Source organism: Zalophus californianus, chromosome 15, assembly GCF_009762305.2.
Source record: "Zalophus californianus isolate mZalCal1 chromosome 15, mZalCal1.pri.v2, whole genome shotgun sequence".
In the NCBI taxonomy this organism is placed as follows: Eukaryota; Metazoa; Chordata; class Mammalia; order Carnivora; family Otariidae; genus Zalophus; species Zalophus californianus.
Window position 1 is genome coordinate 80692482 of NC_045609.1, and position 19837 is coordinate 80712318.

General features: G+C 50.3%; 1 protein-coding gene across 5 annotated transcripts in view; it reads right to left on the reverse strand.

Moving 5' to 3' along the window:
• The window catches only part of CHST15 (carbohydrate sulfotransferase 15), a 78686-nt gene that overhangs the window by 12169 nt on the left and 46680 nt on the right, over positions 1-19837 (reverse strand). For all 5 annotated transcript variants that reach the window (XR_003520130.2, XM_027595399.2, XM_027595388.2 and 2 more), the window contains exons 4-6: positions 19336-19482; positions 16056-16212; positions 1073-1229 (exon numbers count right to left, since the gene is read on the reverse strand). Coding sequence is in view for 4 of the 5 variants with exons in the window: in XM_027595399.2 (XP_027451200.1) it covers positions 1073-1229; positions 16056-16212; positions 19336-19482 (461 nt within the window). In the remaining variant the exon portion in view is untranslated. The remainder of the gene's footprint in view (positions 1-1072; positions 1230-16055; positions 16213-19335; positions 19483-19837) is intronic.

The following is a 19837-nucleotide window of genomic DNA, read 5'->3' on the forward strand; positions in this document are numbered from 1 at the left end:
GCCTGATGCATCCTGCCAGAACTAGTACCCTGCCTTCCACAGAGGATGATCTCGATAACAAGAAAGGGTATGAAACCCCCTGACCTTGAACTCCCCACACCCAGGGGGTTCCCAGCCTCTACCGCAAGCACATCTGTCTGCCTTACCACATGATGCGCTCCACAGAGCAGCACTCGCGAACCACACCCCAGGACAGAAAGGCTTTCCTGCTGCACAAACCTACTGTAAAGGCACTCACACAACCCGGAGCTGTGCGGTAGAAAACCACCCTTAGCCAAAGTGTGCTGAATTCACCACAAGCAGCTTCTTTTGCATAAAACAAGGCAAGAACGTATAGCTATATTCCAGAAAGCAAACAAGAGGAAAGAAAAGAGATCAAGGGAAAACATTTTTCCATTTAGGCTCTGCCGAAGAAACACTGGAAGTCACCAGTGGGCAATATTTTAAACCACCGGAACAATCCACCACTGGAGAACATGCTTAAGACTGTTTGAGAGCTGGTCCCCATGTCTGCCAATTCTGATCTTTTTTTTTTTTTTTTTTTAAGATTTTATTTATTTATTTGAGAGAGAGAATGAGAGATAGAGAGCATGAGAGGGAAGAGGGTCAGAGGGAGAAGCAGACTCCCCGCTGAGCAGGGAGCCCGATGTGGGACTCGATCCCGGGACTCCAGGATCATGACGGGAGCCGAAGGCAGTCGCTTAACCAACTGAGCCACCCAGGTGTCCCGATGTCTGCCAATTCTAATTGCAGGGTGCGTTTTCTGAGCCTCACTACATGGTAATCTTCCTAAATGCGCCCTCATTCCCTGCAGAGGGAGGAGCGAGTATTGTACTGGGGAGATCAGCAGGGAAGAAAGCCTGGTGCCAGCTAAAAGGGCCTATCCCTTTACAGTTCTTACATCCGTGCATGTTTGTGTGTGCATTAGCCACCACTCAGGGGTGTGGGGAGATGCATCTGCACATTCAAATTCTTCTCTGTGTTTCTATGCTCCCATCCCATCCACCATGCCGCCTGCATAATAAGCACCAAGGCGCCTGTTCTGAGGGGGCCGGGCTTCCAGGATACGCACAGGCATGGCATTGTTGAGCGTGTTGTTGTAGACGCAGGCACGCAAGGAATAATCGAGCATGCAATTTTCAAACAGCTGCAGAGCTTCCGTCACTTTTTCATGGAAGTCATCGGCAGATTTGTTCGAACTTGCGAAGTAGAGATAGTCGGAGTATAACCTGTGAATAAAATAAATGGATATTTTTACCACCTGGGAATGAGAAATCATGCTCCTTGGGTGACAATGACAATCAACATGCAATCACACAATCTCATCTTATACAACAGGACCCTGCCATTTCTCTTTGTTCCCTTGTGGATGGGTCACTTCCTAACACTTCTCACACCTCCCCACCTCTGCCAGAGCCACCCACAATCTCTTGGACTCAGACTCGTCTACACTGGCCCCAGACAAGCCACCAGTGCTTTTCTTTATTCTTTCCAGCCTCTTGAGCACGCAGCCCTGCTTTCCCTGTCCCAGTAAGCTCAGAAACTGTGTAAGAGCGAAGACAGGCCATGAAAATGTTATGCCCCTTCATCTCTCTCTCCCTCCCATCCGAGGCAACGAGAACATCTGTCGCTCTTACAACATTACATTTCCTCATAAAAATTCCTGCCCATTCCACAGACGTTCCAAACATTAAAAAAAAAAAAAAATTATGAGATGTATCTTTCTAGATTAATAGGGACTTATTTTTTAACACAGTATAACCCCCCCCCCACATATGCATGCAGTCACCTGTAACCCTGTTTGTCCACAGTTCTGTTCACACGGATCCCACCACATGGATGTGCCACATCTTCCTGCGGTGCCGATCCCTGACCAAACTTTACTGGGGGTCCTCTAAACCTTCTTCCCAAGTAGGCCTCACCTTGTAGATGACCACATCCATCCCTGAATTGCCCAATTTCAGCAAGAATCCTGCTAGGTCGGTTTAGCCAGAATCCCCCACCCTCTGTTATCTGATCACCCTCAATATGTGGTGGGTTCCTGGTCCCCCACCGCCCCCCCATGAGATGTCTGATCCCCCCAGCCTGTCTTCAGCCAGAACCCTGCTAGGTCCGGTTGGTCAAAACCCCGACCTGCTTACCCCGATGTGTCTTCTCAGTCATTTCCAACCCCCTGGCCCCCACTCCTCCTTGGCTATAAGTCCCCACTTTTCCCCGCTGTACCCGGAGCTGGGGCCAGTCTTTGTCCCCATGCCGTGTCCTGACCCCCCTGCAATGATCCTGAATGATGCCTGCCTTCCAGCCTTGAACAAGCATCAGGACAAGGGTCTGCTCTCTTGCTTGCTTGCTTTCTCTTTCTTTCTAACCTTCCTCCCTTCAATAAATCCTCTGCAAATATATTTTACTGGACTCTTTGCATTACACACAGATTTTCTGAAGCATGGGATATTTCTTTTCTTATATCACACAAATGACCAGTAAGACAAGATGAATCATAACAGCATAATAAATGCAGCATGGAGAGTCTTCCTGCCCAGTTTCTCCGGTGGTCCTAACTGGAAGTCCTGCTCCCCAAAGGTAACCTTTGTTATCAGTTGCTGAAATAGCCTTCCAGGAACTTTCTGTGCCTACTCAAGCACATATCTGCATATTTTGTATTTTCGGAAACAAAGATGGCATCAGGTTGTATCGGATGGAGTCAGGTCACGGACCTACCCACAGTGGCACTTTCCCAATCACCTCATTTGGAGGATTCTGAGCACCCATAAAAGCAGGTGAGATAGTACACTGCAGCTTGACAGGCCCGTGATTCCACTGTCACCCCATAACTTCTTCCTTTAACACAACTGAGTTGTGAATTCCCACACTGAATCTTCCTGCTTTCTGCTTGCAGAGAGGGTGAGTCTTCATCTTTTGCTTTTCAAAAATCCCTTCTTCATTTCTGCCTGGTGCCTTTCCAATGCCCACTCCGACAGGACCTCCCCGCTGCACCTTTCCCTCATACACCATCCTCTGCCTGCCTGTGGGAACACGGGGCTGGCGTGGGACGGCCCCCTGGCTCCAAGGACTCACGTTCTCTCTCCTGCTAATGCCATACTTCCTGCCCCTGAACCCCAACTTCTCCAACGTGGCTTCACTTATTCCAGTGAAGGTAAGTCAGTAAATCTTTACTCCATACCAGATGTCTGAGGAGTATGTATCTGTCCTGCCGGCTACTCTCTACACTCCGGCCAACCCCAGCGCTCAGCCACATCCACTGGGGCAGAAACCACAGGGCCCCCATGGCACAGGCCTGCTGCAAATGTTCCTCCCACACCCCTCCCTCTAAGGGGAGGGGATGCAGATGTACGGATAACACGAGCATGGCTTCTCAGGGACCAGAGCTGCTTCACCTCAGACATTTGGCACAGGGCCTTTGACCCCTTTAGAATCCATCCACAGCCAGGGTCTACAGAGGACACCTGTGAGAAGTCTGGAGATGCCTGGGATCTGCCCACAGATGGCCTAGAGTCTACACACACCCTGGAATGGGAGAGTTTTGTAGACCTCAGCCTGTTTGGTTAAACTCTTCAAAAGGCCCTGTTTCCAGACCCGTCATTAGTGATGCTCAGTGACTGGTGAGTTCATGCCCCCCAGATCTGTGCCCACCCAGCCACATTACCCAGGATGACACTACATCCACCTGTTACAGTGTCCCCCAACATCACCTGTCCATTGCGGCACCCATCACTGCAGGCTGGTCATAGTATAACCTAGAGGCTGATGGGTAAAGGCCAAAATCAGATTTGCATGGGCCTCAAAAAACAGTTCAGTTGTATGTGCCACCCGTACCATGTGGCCATGAGTCTGAGGAGGTACCTTTCCCAGCTCACACATTTCTTAACAGTCCCACTGATATTACGGCCCAGGCCAAGAAACTATATCCAGGAGAAGTGACACCTTTGAAACCGTCATCAAAATCTGTGTTTAATAGTAAATCCAAAACCAAAGTTCTTACCAAGGACTCCTACAGGACTATCCACGTTCTCTGGTCAAACTGGAATTCTATCATATAAATTACTATCTAAAAACCCAACCACTGGGCCAAGCTTTCCATACTGAGAGTTGATTTTGTAGTAAGAACATTTCCTGTGGATGTCTGGCTCATAAATAAAACAAGAGCCCCAAAACCTGCCTCAATTTTAAACACCAAGTAACTTCATGCTGATTCCATACAATTCTTTAGAAATCAGGAAGGAATCACAGAGCATAAACTGGAACGCGGCTGATGTTCCAACCAGGCCAGGCCAGGCCCGGTAGTGGGCAGGAGGGTAGAGGGGACTACGGATTGTCATCTGTTTGAGGTGAGGTGAGATGAACCCAGGACCCCACCTATGAGGCAGGCTCAAGGCCTTTTACAAACAGGCCAGGCTCACTTCCTCAGGAGAGCGGAGGGCGGTGGCCCTGGCCTCTCAGACCCTCCAGGAACCCGGGTCCGCCCATAGAATGCGCAGTGGGCCTCGGGATTCCCTGGAGCCCACGTGCGTGCCAGGATGTAGATCTGTGACCATACGCCCTTCACGCTCCTCTTTGTCAAAAACATCTGAGCAGAGACTCTATTCATCACAACGAATGGCCATCCCTTCTGTGGGGATTCTGTAGATACCCCCAGAATATGTCCCCAGTAATTGTGAATAGGATCTTATTCGGAAGCAAGGTCTTTGCAGACGAAATTCTGTTGAAGATCCTGAGATGAGATCGCCGTGGATATAGGGTGGGTTGTAAATCTGATGACTGGTGTCCTTACAAAGGACACAAGAGACACAGGGGAGAAGGCCACATGAAGGCGGAGGGAGAGGAAGGGGTGACACGGCCACAAGCCGGGGACCACCCAGGGCTGTGAGCCACCAGCAGCAGCTGGACACAGGCCTGGGACAGTCCCTTCCTCAGAAGTCCCATAAGGAACCTACCCTGCTGACACCTGGCCTTCAGATATCTAGCCTTCAGAACTGCCAGAGAATACATTTCTGTTGCTTTAAGCCACCAGGTTTATGGAAATCCGTTGCAACAGCCCCAGGCAATGTGTGCAGGTTTTAACCTCCCATTGCCAAGAAGGCTGAGGAGTCATTTCTGCCAGCACCTCTCTCCTACCCAGAGACCCTGGTGGAGTCCTGAGTGCGCAGCTGGATGGGGGGCACAGGGTCGCTTTCCCACAGAGATACAAGGAAGGCAAAGGAGAAGCATGAGCTCTCGCTTTCGGGGGAGCGCGATTTGGGTTCCCTGAAGAATTAGGCTCATGCTTCATAAGAACATCAGCAATACTCACTGCTATGATTTCCCTGCAGCTACTCTCCTGGGGGGAAAGGACCAGGTAGTGACCAAGGATGACTGAAAGCCACTTGGATAGTTTAAAGTCATTCAGAAAATGTTGAGAAGGGCAGCAATGTATCAAGAATAAGGATCCAAAAGCTGGAGTAGGCACACCCATGTAACAAGAGATAAATCTAAACATCCACTTTAAAATCAACTGTAGAATGATGAAGTAGAGGAGAGAAGCCAGCAGGGATAATACACAACAGGTTTAAGCTGACATAAGCTCATAATGAATCACCACAGAACTGCCTGGACACTTATGCAAATCTCGGGATGCATTAACAAAGGTAGGGCACTGGGAATGAGGAAGGGTGTCGCTCTGCTCCACCCTGACACATGGGGACCCCAAAAGATGCTTGCCTGCTTCAGTGCTGGGGAATGGTGGGGGGAAGGAGCTATTCCATCTGAAGAAGCAAGACTTAGAAGGAAGAATAAGTTTCAATGGCTATAAGGCTGTCCTGGGCTGGAAGGAGACCCGAACCATGCTCCTGAAGGACTGACTGACGAAGGTTCAGGAACTAGTTTGAAGGGAAAAAGTCTCCAGCTGGGATAGTCCAGCATGAAGCGAGCGGCCCCGGCAGCAGGAGCAATCATGACTGGCAGGCTGAGTGTGAGCCAGCTGACCCTGAAACCCAGCCAGCCCCCTGGCAGCTTAGGGGCTGCCAAGCCCCCTTCTGCTGAACCACCTAATTTTCTTCCTCTTCAACCCTCCCAAACAGATGGGTGTTACATTTGGCCAGGACTGTTTCCAAGAGCAATTCCAAATATAAGTCCAAATACATTCCGGGCCTTCTGTGCTATGGTTATTTTAGAAGGCTGCTGGGCAGCCCTGTGACGGGGGGTTGGCCCTTGGGAAGGTGTGGCTCAGCTCCTGCCTGGGCAGTGCAGGGATCCTGGGACCCAGCACTGCTGCGAGGGGGAGCAGGAGAGAATGTGTGTGCAGGGGGTGGCTCCCTCAACCTGGTGCCTCTAGAAGGGACCACGTCTCTCCCATGGGGACAGAGGAGTGGCCATCAGGGCCATCACTGTAGGCCCCACCATGTAAAATCGAGACAGTTATACCAAGGCCAATGGTGAATCTCTTCAACGACAGAGAACCTCCGTGAGCAGAGGTGAGGGGACCGATCACCACCACAACAACGGCGGCCACTACTCCGTGGGCTGCCCCCACAGGCCAGGCTAGTGCAGGTGCTGTGGGCTTCAGCTGCCTCGGTCCTCACGGCTTCCATCCCTGATGGGACCGCCCCTCCACAGGCCCTGCACCGGGTACTGCACGCATGTCCTTGTTCCGTGTTCACAACCTGGCCCCCCACCTGAGACGCAAGCTGAGTGTCGTCACCCTGTCTTAGGAGGAGAAGACTGGCTCCTGGAGAGATTAGGGAGCTTCCCAAGGTTAGGCAGCCTGGGCGACTTTGCAGCTGGGGCCCAAACCAACCCAGGTCTGCCTGAGCCCAAAGCCCCGTGACCCAACAGGCCTCGGCCCCTGGCCTCCGAGTTTAGGGACCAAGCCAAATCAACAGCTGATGAGAGCGGGGTGTTAGCCATCTGAGCCGATGGGTTTGGGGTTTTGTTTTGATGTTCTGATTGTTTGAGGTGCACGGTGGTTTGGAAGGCTGTTAGAGAACTAGTCAATAAGTTACAGGAGACAGAAAGCAATCATGACGCGTAATGGAACGGCAAACAAATGCTCAGGATAAACACGACGGGCTTCACTGCCACGATCAGGAAAAGCCGATGTGGTTACAGAGCACTGCACGGGGCATCCAGAAAATGATAGCAACAACAAACGGCGTTCAGGTATTTATTAGAATTTCAGAACTCCCAGAGTGACCTTTGGGCACCTGCATAAGCTGATAGTCATTGGCTGTTGCAACAACTCATTTGATTTTGGCGGTTTTAGCACTTAAATGATGATGTCGGTCGGCCTTCCCGCAATGAGGAGACCCAGGCACGTTCTAGCTCAAACATCACTAGTTAGGGAAGCTGGTTTCTCCTCCTTTTGTCATGGTTGTGTTCATATCATTTTAAAATTGGGATGTAATCCACATACCAACAATTCAGGAGTTTTTAGCAGATGCACAAATTCAGCGGATCAGCCAACTCCAGAAGATTTTCATCACCCCCAGAAAGTCACTGTCCGTTTTAACCTGTCAGTTCGCAGGGTGGCTCACGGGAGAAGTCACGGAGATCCCACGCCCACAGGGCACACGGACAGTTCGACCGCATCAGCTCCGTCTCAAGAGCCTGAGCAGTGCCTTCTCTCCAGCTACTGCTCCGTGCATCAGAGGTCTTGGAGAGCTGGGCTCTGAGAAAAGATCGGGGGTGGACGCTGAGGTGGTAGGTGGCGGGGAGCAGCTGACGGCTCCTAGGGGGGCTCACCACAGGCTGTCCTGGCCCCGACTTCGCTGAGCGCCCAGAGCCCCCGCCAGCCAGCTTCTCAATGACACACATGTGAACGGCCTATTTCCTCCACCAGGAGCCCCCAAGAGGTGGGCACACTCTTGTCTTCCACTTCAGCCCCCCACCCCATGACATCTCCACCGTTCTACAGCCACCTGAAGGGTGATTACAAAAATGAAACCCAGAGAGCCCCCTCATCATTCTCCATTTGCCGGCATCCACGTCAAATCACTGATCAATAACTTCCTGACCTCTCATATGGTGCCATCAATAATGATTATGTGTATTTTTCCCTACAAGGAGAGAGATAAAGGCCATTTAACGTGGCCGGGAAGGAGGCCCTTCCGTCTCACTGAATCATAAGCTGTGAATTTCTCATCATGAGGAACAATGAAGCAGGACTGACCGGGCTAGCTCACTTGGAGGAGAAGTCGAGAGTCACCCAAGCCCTACACATGGGTAACACTGATGAGGCTCATATCCTGCCAGAGAAGAACATCCAGGTTTGGACCTAAACATGTCCACAAGGATGCAACATCTCCAGCTCACTGAGCTCATTTGGGCTGGGTCGTCTCTTCCCCCTGAGCAGGAGTAGGGTTCTGGGTTCACCTTTGTTTCTTCCAGAGCATCCAATCATGGGTCCTTGGTCAACGTTCATGGAACAAAGGGTAGAACCTCTCAGAGATGATACCAAACATCCCTTTGATCTACAAGCCTGGCATCGTTTACAAAGCACTTTCACACAGTTTCTTGGTGATTCTGATAGCAGGTGTCTGCTGGCAGAGAAGAATAGGAAGTGCACAGGATCACTGGGCTACCCCTGGGTAAAGCAGCAGCAAAGCCAGGTCTGGATCCCAGGCAGTGGGACCCCACCACAGAGTGTGGCCACTGTCCCACACCCTCCCTTGAACAGCTTTAACTCACCAACCTCACTAATCAAGGTCCCTGAAGTGATCTGGTGGTTCAGAGTGGACTGAGCGCCCTCCCCCATGCTGGCCTGGGGGACCCACAGCTCACAGCCTCTGCAGACGGAGCAACGAGGCGGTCCTCTCCCCGGTGTGCCTCGCCCTCTGCAAACAATCCGTGTGGGAATTCTCACGACTGCCGATGACTTTGTAAGCACTTCCCCAAAAAACAAACTGTGTCAGACACATGGGAATCTTCAGCATGACTATTTTTCTCTCCCCAGTAACAATATCTGGCCCCTCACCAGGCGTTACTCCCGAATGGCCGTCGAAGCACTTTCACGAGGGCCCGCGCTGCCCTAGTCGGGGCCTGGCCGGCTCGCCCTCCCCTCTCTGACATCCGAGGCCAACCCCCTGGCCCTAGGGTGGCTCCCAGTTCAGCCCTATGAACGCGACCTCATGCCACTTTTAGGGCTCATTAAAGGCATGCCAGTGACACCCAGACAGACCGCTTCTGAGATGCAAAATGCCTCAGTTTGCCAGGAAACAGGCCTCTGAGAGACACTCGACTATAGTCTCCTACAGGCTGCCGCTGATCCTTCATCCTCCGGGGTCGTAAAGACAAAGGCGAGAGTGGGAGCTGGAGGGAGGGAGGCAGGGCGTGGAATCGATCCACGGCCGTCATGACCTCTACGTTCCATGGCCTCTTCCCCAACTCCAGCTCCTGCCCACAGAGGAGTTCTCTGAATTTCTCTTTAAGATCACGGACGTTAATGACCGATCCATCAGCGCTGAGGAACGGCCTGCCCTCTAATCCTCATGCAAACATGTGACAGAGAATATGGCATAGGACGCTGACGTGCCAGCACCCCTCTCCTGCTGCAGAACGTGTCCGTGGAGCGACGTCAGTGCTTCCAGGGACCTAGAGAAGTTGAGCTGTTTGGAGAAGATCCTCAGCACAGGCTGAGCGACGAGAGAAGTTCCTGCTGCAGGTCAGAGGTCTACAGTGATTCAGCAGCTTCGGTCCGCACGGCTTCCTGCCATCTGAGCGCGATGTCGCCCTGGGATCGGCATCTGGATCTTGCTGATGTGGAGTCCACGTTTAGCCACCCAGGAAGACAGGGGTCCTTACCACTCACAGAGCTTTGCAAAAGTGGGGAGTCATCCTGCTGATGGCTCACTGTCCCGTCCCGCCCAGCATCTGCCCTCAGCTGAAAAGACCTGCTCCACCCATGGTGAAGCCTCCCCAGGGCAGACTGCGCACAGTGGCGGCTGGATGACTCCGCAGAGGCCTCACAGGCGACAGCTCAGAAGAGCCGTCCCAGCCGCATGGCTCCTGATGGCTTCGGGGAGACCTCTGGGTGACTGCATCACGGCCTGACCCTTTGCACTGCCTGGCTTGTCCCACAATGGGCCCCATAAACCCCCTGCACACACACTGCTGTCTCCACGTCTGCATCCAAGGACCAGCCTCTGATAGGGAGGACAGCTCGACCCCTCAGTCAAACCAACACGGGCTCAAATCGAGCCGGGCCACTACTAACCAGGTGACGGCGAGTAGGTGACTTAGCCCCACTGAGCCCACACACCTACTTGCCAAGTCCAAGTGAGGCAATGCCTGAACAGGGCTTAGCACAGAGGCAGCCTGGAGTTAACACTGAGGTCACTTAATTGAGGGCTGCCCCCCTCCCTTCCATTGGACATAGGCTCCAGGAGGGCAGACAAGGATTTTGCCCTCCAATGTATGTCCCACATCTAGTACTTCAAAGTGTCCAATAATTGTTTATAGTGAGTAAAGGAGTGCTCACCCTGGTTACTGTTATTATTTACTACTACTGTGACCTAGTAATAATAGCTCATGATTACATAATATCTCGCATTTGTCCAGCACTGTTTAAGTAGGTTACATATATTAAGTTATTCTTACAACCCGAAAAACAGGACTATTTTCCTTCCATTTCACCAATAAGGAAATGAGACACAGAGAGGTCAAGTAGCTTGCCAAAGTGGCAGAGCTGGGACTATCTGGTCCCCCAAGGCTATGACTCTATCGAGGTGACCCTGGTTTGCCACTTACTACCCACAGGCCTTACCTTCCCCTTTGCAAATGGAGTAAAATCCATGAAACCAGGACTCCTGTCCAAAGGCTTAGCCTCGCTCATTACTCTGTCCAAATGACCAAATGCATTTAAATGGATGGATTCCATTAAATGCTTCATCCCCTCCCTTCCTAGTGCATCATCATACATAGACTAATTATTGACCCAGTCTAGTGGATTGTTAAAAAGTCAGTTTCTACAAGCAGATAAAGAAAACAATGCCCCAGGAGTCAAGGCTCAAGGTGCCCACGTCAAAATCAAGTTCTCGCTCTTAACTGAGCTCAGTTCTCCTTCCCGTTTGACCCGCCCATGATAAAACGTGAGCACCAAGCATCCTGTGCTGGTCACTGCCATACCTGGCATTAATATTATGCACAGAATTAAACCCAAAATACAAACACGGTAAAATCCTTAACAGATGGCGTGTGACCCCACTCCAAGGGTCCCCTGAACAAACTATGTGAAGAGGGCTCAACACCTTCCAGCCATTTGTCCCAGTTAATGAAGGCAGCCTCTGAATTACGAGGTGAACTCTGTCAACCACTCACAAATGAAGAGGTGGGAAGCTAACGGGAGATGTGCTGAAAAGAACAGTCTTTCCCACTTTAGAGTCAAATTAAAAGAAGAAAAATTCTGCTTTTTAATTAACTACGCCAATTTGGCCTAGAAATGCTTCACTTTTTAAACTGTCATTATCTCTTACATAGAGAAACTTGCAGCGTGAAACTAGGCTGGCCCTTCTGGCCACAAGAACCAGCCTACCCGCCTTCCACTAATCCTCTGTTCTCCTCCAGAGCAGGGAACAACAAACTTACCATTTGCATCTTTCTCTGGAAACGTACCATTTGCATCTTTCTCTGGAAACGTAAAAGTGATTGATTTGATTCTGTGTGCAATTGCAACATTTTAAAAACCCTCTACCTCGGATCAATTCTAGAAATAAAGGCTAAATGTGAATCTGAAACTAAAAATAAACTCCACCCCCACCCCCACCAATTTGTAGATGGAAAGAACAGTTTAGCCTAATCCCACTGGCAGCAAGCAACCCCTAGAACCTTCCCCTGCAGAAGAGCAAGGTCACGGAATGACCCAAGCGGGCTGATGGCCTGGGACCCAGTTAGACTAATGGGAACAGGGGTTCCAAGTGTTTGTTTCTTCAAAAAATCTAAACATTGAGTATCTATCATCCTTTCCGGCTGGAATGGCGAACAAGCCAGACATTTAAGACAGGCCATGAGTCACGGGTTTCAAAAAAGAAATTCCTATTGTTGCATACTTTTTATCAACGTTTAAAAAGCAATGGAACAGCTGTTGCTGTCAGTAACCCACACAGAAAATGTGCACATGAACACACACACACACACACACACCCCGCTGTACATGTGCGGGCGCTGTCTCTGGACATGGTCATGCGCTGGCAGCTTCTCTTCTCCTGGCCACACCGCTGGGGCCCAGGTTCCTAGACGATCAGACAGGGAAACGGGGAGCAGGTGTGGTAGGCAATCGTCCCTGTTCCCTGGCATGCACACCCTGCCATCTCCTTCCCTTGAGTGTGGCCTGGCCCTCGTAACTTGCTTCTAACCAACGGAATGTGGTCAAGGTGATGGGCTGACACTCCAGTGATCAGATTACAAAAGATCGTGCCTTCTGACCTGCCCGCTGATTCTCTCCCTGGCGGCTCTCATGAAGCAAGCAGCCATGTTGGCGAGACCCAGAAGCAAGGCATTTAGGGTAGCCTCTAGCCAACGGCCAGCGAAGAATGAACACCCTCCTTCCAACAGCCATTGAGGAACTGAATTTTGCCAACGAGCTTGAAAGCATGTGAGCTTGGAAACAGAGCCTTCCCCAGTCAAGCCTTTGGATGAGACCCCACTGTGGTGAAGCCTTGACAGCAGCCCTGGGAGAGATCCTGAAGGAGAAGATGCAGTAAACTGTGCCAGATTCTGACCCACAGAAACTGTGCAATACCAGGTGTGGGGTGTGGGGTGTTTTAAGCTGCTGAGTTTTGGGGTGATTTGTTATGCAGATGACTAACGTAGCAGGCAACCCAACAACGGGGTTAGCCTCCTAATGCAGGCTGTCACTATGGCATCCTGCCATCCCCCCCTTGGCACCACGACATCCACCATGAGAGAGTAAGGGCCTCACTTCTAGGTAAAAGTGCCAGCTCCCAGAGGGTAGGTACTGGGTGGGCCTTCATCCCTCAGGGATATGAATATGCTCAGCACCCAGCACAGTGCCCAACATGTGGTCAGGACTCAACAAATATCTGAATTGATGAACTAGCTCTGCTGAGGACCAGAAAGGTAAGAAATCAACAGAAAGGTAAGAAATCTTCACTTTCAGTTCCTATAATAGACAAAGTATTTGTTCCAGAAAGCAAGCAGACCAAACAAAACATGGTGACTACTTGGAAGTGCTATCTGGTGGCCCTTGATCCTCCTAAAGGAAGGCAGACTTTGACAGGTCCTGCTTCTGGCTCGCTGTCTGAACCCGGGTGGCACCATGACCCTCCCCATTCAAAGGCTCGCCTGATGGCGCTTATGTCCTCAGAGGTAGAATCAGGACTGCAGGAAAAGAGGGACACATGTAGGGAAGTTGACGCCACTCTCCAACAAGAGAACCCATGGTCTTTACCTTTGTCCTCACCGATCTCCCTGTTCAGAAGGCTTCTTCCTTTCAACCACGTTCCTTCTTTGTTGACTTGGCAAACTCTTACTTGTCCTTCAAAACCCAGCCTGGCTTCGGCTCCTCCAGCATAGCTTTTCCCCACCTGAAGCTCATTCCCTCTTCTGAGCCACTTCTCATCTCCCCTCTTGCTCCAGCTGAATCCACAGACCGTAACAACCATAGCAATTCCTGTCTTGCAACCAGCCGTGAGTTCCCCATGCCTGGGGCCTAGAACAGGGCTGATACACACCAAACAAGCCCAGACACAGACCAGTTCCCGCTGCTCTATGCCCAGGGAATGACAAAATGTCGCAGTTTTCACTCTCTTGGCCCGCTAAGGTTGAGGTGCAGTGTGACCTTCTTCAGAAGGAGAAACTAGGGAGATGTGACAGGAAGACACTCGGTGAACAGAAAGTGCACTCTTGAGAGAATGTTCCAACCTCGTGAACTGCAGCTGGGGGCTGTCTGGGGGAGGGAGGCAGAGCAGCTGTGAAAACACCTCAGTGGGCGGCAAGGGGTCACTTAGTCCCTGAGCCTTTCAAGGCTGACAGTTACATAATCATGTCTACACAAGAGCACCACTGGTTTGTGTCAACTGTTCTCAGACTGAGGAGGACCTGCCCACTCCGTGAGCAGAAGGGCCAAACTCCTGCCTCCAAAGCGTGGGAACTAGCAGGTAGGACGAGGCGAGCTGCTCCAAGGTCAGTGTCTGCCTCAGAACTGGACCAGAGGGATTCCTGAGGCTGAGAGAACAGAACCAGAGTGGAACCATCTGGGGCATATAGATGTGCCTTATGGTATAGCACCAGGAGGGCTGCCGGGATGGAGACAGAGGGGGATAATCCAGCCCCCCTCTGACCAGGTCACACTGAGAGCCACAGGGGCCATTTTGAGAACTCCACGGAAGGGACACAGAGATAAATTCAGGGAGCAGCGAGCAGGGCAGGAGTTTGAGGCATGTCCTTCTGGGGGCAACAACGTGAAACAAACGAAGCAAGATGTAAGACTCTATGTATTTACAATTGTGTGTGTACACACACACACACACACACAAACACACCACTTAGTTGCACAGGTAAGCAGTCTGGAAGAAAATGTAACCAATACAAATAACAGCTATCTGGTGGGAGGTTGTAGGTGCTTTTTATAATCGTTTTCATTTATAGCTTTCCAGTGTACTTCCTAAAATTTCTACATTTTAGGATAAGAAGACAAACATGTCTTCTTATCATCATTGGCAAGGATGTGAGGCCAGGAATGCATGCCCATCCAAGGAAGGTATTTACAGAGTCTATTAGGTTCCTAGGGCTACTGTAACAAACCAGCACAATCTTGTGGCTTATAACCCAGGAATTTATTCTCTGGTACTTCTGAAAGATGCAAGTCTGAAATCCTGGTGTCAGCAGGGTGGGTTCCTACTGGGGGTTCCAAGGCAGGGTCCCTCCTAGGCTTGTCTCCAGCTGCCAGTGCTAGCTGACAATCCTAGGCATTCCTTGGCCTGCAGACACATCACTCCAGTCTCTGCCTCCATCATCACATGGTGCTCTCCCTGTGTCCAAATTTCCTCTTCTCACAAGGACACCAACCACCAGATCAGGGCTCACCCTAATCCAACAGGACCTCTTCTTAATTTGAGTCCATCTGCATAGACCCTTGTTTTCAAATAAGATCACACTCACATGTATGGGGGGGGGGGGTGGGCTAGAACTTCAGCACATCCTTGTGAAGGGCCTAATTCAACCCGTAACAAGAGGCAGGCAGAAAAGGGAGACACAGAGGATTGGGTCTGCTTCAACATCGGGCAGCCTCTCCCGCATGGGGAGAGTGTCCCTTGGGTCTGTCTGGCTCTATGGGGACAGAATGGATCCAGGGCGGATGCTCCCAAAAGACAGACTTGATTGCAAAACAGGAAGAGTACCGTTACAGAGCTGTATTGGTCTTCTTGGGGACTCCCACTTGAGGGTCCTGGAGCAGCCTGAGGGCCCCTCTCTCTGATGGGATGGTATCATGCAGATTGTCGCGCTAAGTGATTTTCAGGTCCCGGAAGTCCCCAGCTTCTGCGATCCCCACTGGCTTCATCATGATTCAAGCCTCACCAGTGCTGGCCCGGCCACCCCCATGCCCAGTCTCACGTGAGCTATGCCTCAGCCCAGTGGGTGACCCCTGCTTTTTTACGACAGAGCAGCCCTGACCATCATCTCTCCTCCTTTTGGTCTTTCAAGTAGGAGACCGAACTCTCAGAGCTGACAGGGATAAGGGCTCATGCAGGTCGGGACACAGGAATCGTGGGAGCCAAACCCCTTGGCAAACTCTGACATCCCGATTCCAAGGGGGTTTCGCACACCTTCACAGTACCCGAAGAGGGTCCTACGTTCCCAGGTCAAACAGGCCAGAGGCCGAAAGCCCACGGGCCACGGTCAGAAGATCTAAAACACTCCACAATTTGTTTAGACCCAGTGAAGATTGCACCAACAATAACATTTACATAAGAAATAGCAGTAACATTGCAAGTTAAGCTTGTTTATTTAAATTAAAAAAAAAAGAGGGACGATCTTGTTCATGATGAGAAGGCAGGCTGTTCTTCAAAACTGCCCTTTTGCCCCAAATACAAGAAATCCAAAGTGCTCACCTCTCCACAGGATCCCTGAGCATGACGATCAGTTTTGCGTCTGGCTGAAAGGCGTGGATGAAGTCCTGGGTCAGAAAGGGCGGCTCTCCATCTGTGCTGTTGTCATAGAAAAAGGTCCAGGCGTTGTTGTCCCACATGGTGGAGGCGCTGGCCTCCCCTAGAAACACAGAACATTGCAAATGAGCAGTGCTGAGTTACACGCTCCCACGGGGCAGCCTGTGCTAGGGACCAAACCAGGCTCCACCGGGGGCACACGGGACTCCAGGAAGAGGAAGCTGACAAGGCCCCTCTGCCACGGTGACCTCCCCTGTTCCCGCCCAGAGGTCTCTGTCTGGAAATCAAAGTGATCCAGGCAACACTGAGCATCTGCTTCCTCCCAGCTCCTCTCCAGGATGTGTAAAAACAAAACAAAACAAAACAAAAAACAAAGCAAAAAAACAACCCTCTCCCAGCATCTGGCCTCCCAATTTCATGATATTTGACATTGTTCATGGTGCACAGATCTGTGGCATTTTAAAGGCCCACTGAGAATGTACTAGATGGTTCCCTTTAAAAAGCAGCAGGGATGAGGAAGTAGTTTGCGGTGGCTGACACTCCTTAGGAAGTTAGATGCAATCTGCATCAGATTTTCCATGAAATCACAACCCATGGCTGGTCCCGGGCACACTCTGAGACCAAACGAGAGGAGGAGTTCACGGGAGGGCTCACGGGACCCCAGTCTGGAGGTGCTGTGTCCTGCGTGCCCAGCCACCCCATGGCCCTGCGCACAGCTGGCACTCACTCCGTGCTGCCTGGGTGGACAGGGAGTGGGTCCAGCCCTTTCTTATCATGGTCTGTATGAATGAAGGATGAAATGTTAAATACACATTCTAGGACAGCCATGAGGCCAAGATATACACATTTCAACATCTCTTGCTCAGATACTTGAATCAATTCCCTGACTATTTTTTTTAGAAGACTCTTCAGAGATTTAGAAAGAAAGGCAAATCGATCAATTACGTACAAATTCAATTTCCCGACATTTTACATGGGTATTTAATATATCTCAAAGCCACTTATTCAGGGAAAATCCAAGCCAAAAGACTAGTGTCTTTGATCAGTGATGAGTGCATCACAATAATGCAGGGAGTTGGCAGGGCCCTATCTATTCTGTTGGATGTGCAATCACATTCAGGTGAGCATTTCTGTTCTGGTCTTTCCTTTCTTCTCTCTTTTTTTTAAAGATAATACCTTAGGATACAGGAAAGACAAGTCAATCAGAAGTCCTTTGAAAATTCTACTCACAATGAATATAAGAATATTAGAACAAGAGAAGTATCTAAAATGAAGGCACAATTCTGTCAAATCTCATAAACAAACTACTTCTACAACCAAAGCAACATTTGTCCATCCGCTAGTGCATCTGTCTGTCCATCCATCCATCCATCTGTCCATCCATCCATCCATCCGTCCATCCATCCATTCATTCGTCCTCTGTTCATTTCATATCCATCCATCCAGAAAGCATTCATCTGGTGTCTACTAGGTGCCTGGCACTGTGCTTGGCATTAGGGACAGAGGAGGGAAATAAGACAGACAATGCCCTCCCTCCGACCTCACAATCTAGGGGAGGCTGACAACTCCATAAACAATCAGCTCCTGAGGTGAGCACTTAGACGGGGCAGAGCAAGGTGCCATGACAGCAGAGGCAGGGGCCTTTCAGTGTGTCCAGAGCCCCACCCCTGAGAACCTGGCCGCTCGAATCCTTCGGGACTCCAGCCATTAGCCCAGACCACTGAGGAAAGGCTCTCTCTGACCCCTGGGCCGAGATGGAAGACCGACCCTTACACTGTATCAAAGATCTAACCAGAGGAAGCGGAAGCAGAGCTGAATCACATTCCAGGGCTGGAATGGAGCCAGTCCAACGAGCCCATTGTACAGACGTGCAGGCTGAGTTCAGGAACAGGAAGACAGACTTGTCACATGGCACAGAGCTGGCTGGTGGCATGGGCAGGGCTAGCTGCAGGCTTTCCCCACACCTCTCCACTACATGAAACTCCCCAAACTCTGCTTTAGGTAAATATCAGAGCAGCGAAATGTTTTCTTTTTCCTTTTTAAATCTGGAAGTAGGTAAAATTAGAAAACCAAACTAAGGCTTTCCTTTTTCATTCATTATGTTAGGCTCTATTTCCTAGCCCTAGGATGTATATTTTTAGCTCTTTCATAAGAACATGAAATTCTCTCAGAAGCATACGGTGTGGGAGTCACAGTCAAATATTAATTAGACTTGTGATCTGAAGTGTGTGGACCCAAGGCTGCAAGAAAATAGCTAGTAGCCAATTCACACCAGGGTGGGGGTGATGTCTGATCTCATCTGGCTCTCAGAACTTGATTTCTTTGAGTTAAAAAACAAAACAATAAATAACTCAGGGTTTAGGCATGTAAGCCTATCTCCTAGGAGAGAAAGAGTCAAAAGCAAAGAGCCATCTTTGATTACAATTCCTTTTAGTTGCTAACAGAGTCACTGAATTTGCAGAATCAAAATATAATAGACTTAGGAAAATAAAAATACAGACTGCGGCCTCAGGTACAATTTAAGGAAACTATGTGACCAGATTTCTCTCTTTCAGAAGGTGTAAGTGGATAAATGTCTTCTCCTAAGCTGAATCCAATACAAAAAGCGAACAGTTAGGTTTTTTATAAAACGGTCTTGTGAATTAAAAAAAAAAAAAAGATTATTAATCAAGCCACCTCATTTTGAATGTCTAAAGGCATTAACTTGACAGTGGCTAGGCTTTTTCAACAGCAATTAGTCACCAACAATGCATTAGGGCTGTATCTGTTTCTGGAGTAATTGCCTCTGTCTTCACAGGGCCCTGGGGCCAGGGATTCCAAAAGCCACAGTATTAAATCAATGACTAATTGGTTACCTGTGCCTATGATCCCCCATTCAAACTCAGATCAGTATGTCATGAAAAGAAACCAAGCACATGTGCTTAATTTAAATAAAAACAAAGCAATGTCAGCTTTTAGAAAAAAACCATTACAGGTACACGGGAGTCTCCACAGAACTAAAAAGTCTGCTAAACATTTCTGCTTTACAGAAATTGTGTCAGTGATGTGAACGTTTTACACAGGGGTGAGAGCGACGGCCAGGTGGGGAAGGTGGCAGGCATCCTGCAAATGTTCCGCAGGCCAGAGCAAAAGCCGGGCCGGCCCCAGAGCAGAAGAAGCCCCGTGGGAATGGGGGCCAGGCCCAGGGTGGGAGCAGCCCCCATGGGGAATTACACAGAAGTCCTACCGATAATGATTCTAGTCATCCTGCTCTGCTCGTTTGCAGAGCCAGCCTGCAGGCCTTGATGAATCTGGTGTGCGGCCAGGTCAAAGAGGTCCAGGTAATCTTCCACGGGGTAGCGGTCCCGAAGCCCATCTCTCAGGCGGACAATCCCTACGAGAACCAAGAAGCAGGAGTTACTGAGGACAAAGCGGCCACTGCTGGGGGGGTGGCCTCCTGGGGAGTGACCGAGAGGGATGTAAAGGCCCAGAGGCCCAGATGCAGCAGCCGAGGCTCCACCCAAGTGAGCTGCCGGAAGGGGCTCGCAGAGAGAATGTTTGCAAATTGGCTGTCCTCTTTAACCTGCTCACTTCAAGGGGTGGAAGACCACCATTCAGGTGCAAGTGGCGGCTTCCAGGATTGCACACCTGTTCAAGAACGATCAACGCATCTGCTTGGAGGGCCAGACTTTGGGGCTGGCTGAGAGGTGCACCAGGTGGGGCCCCGAGTGGCTGAGCGGCAACAGCAT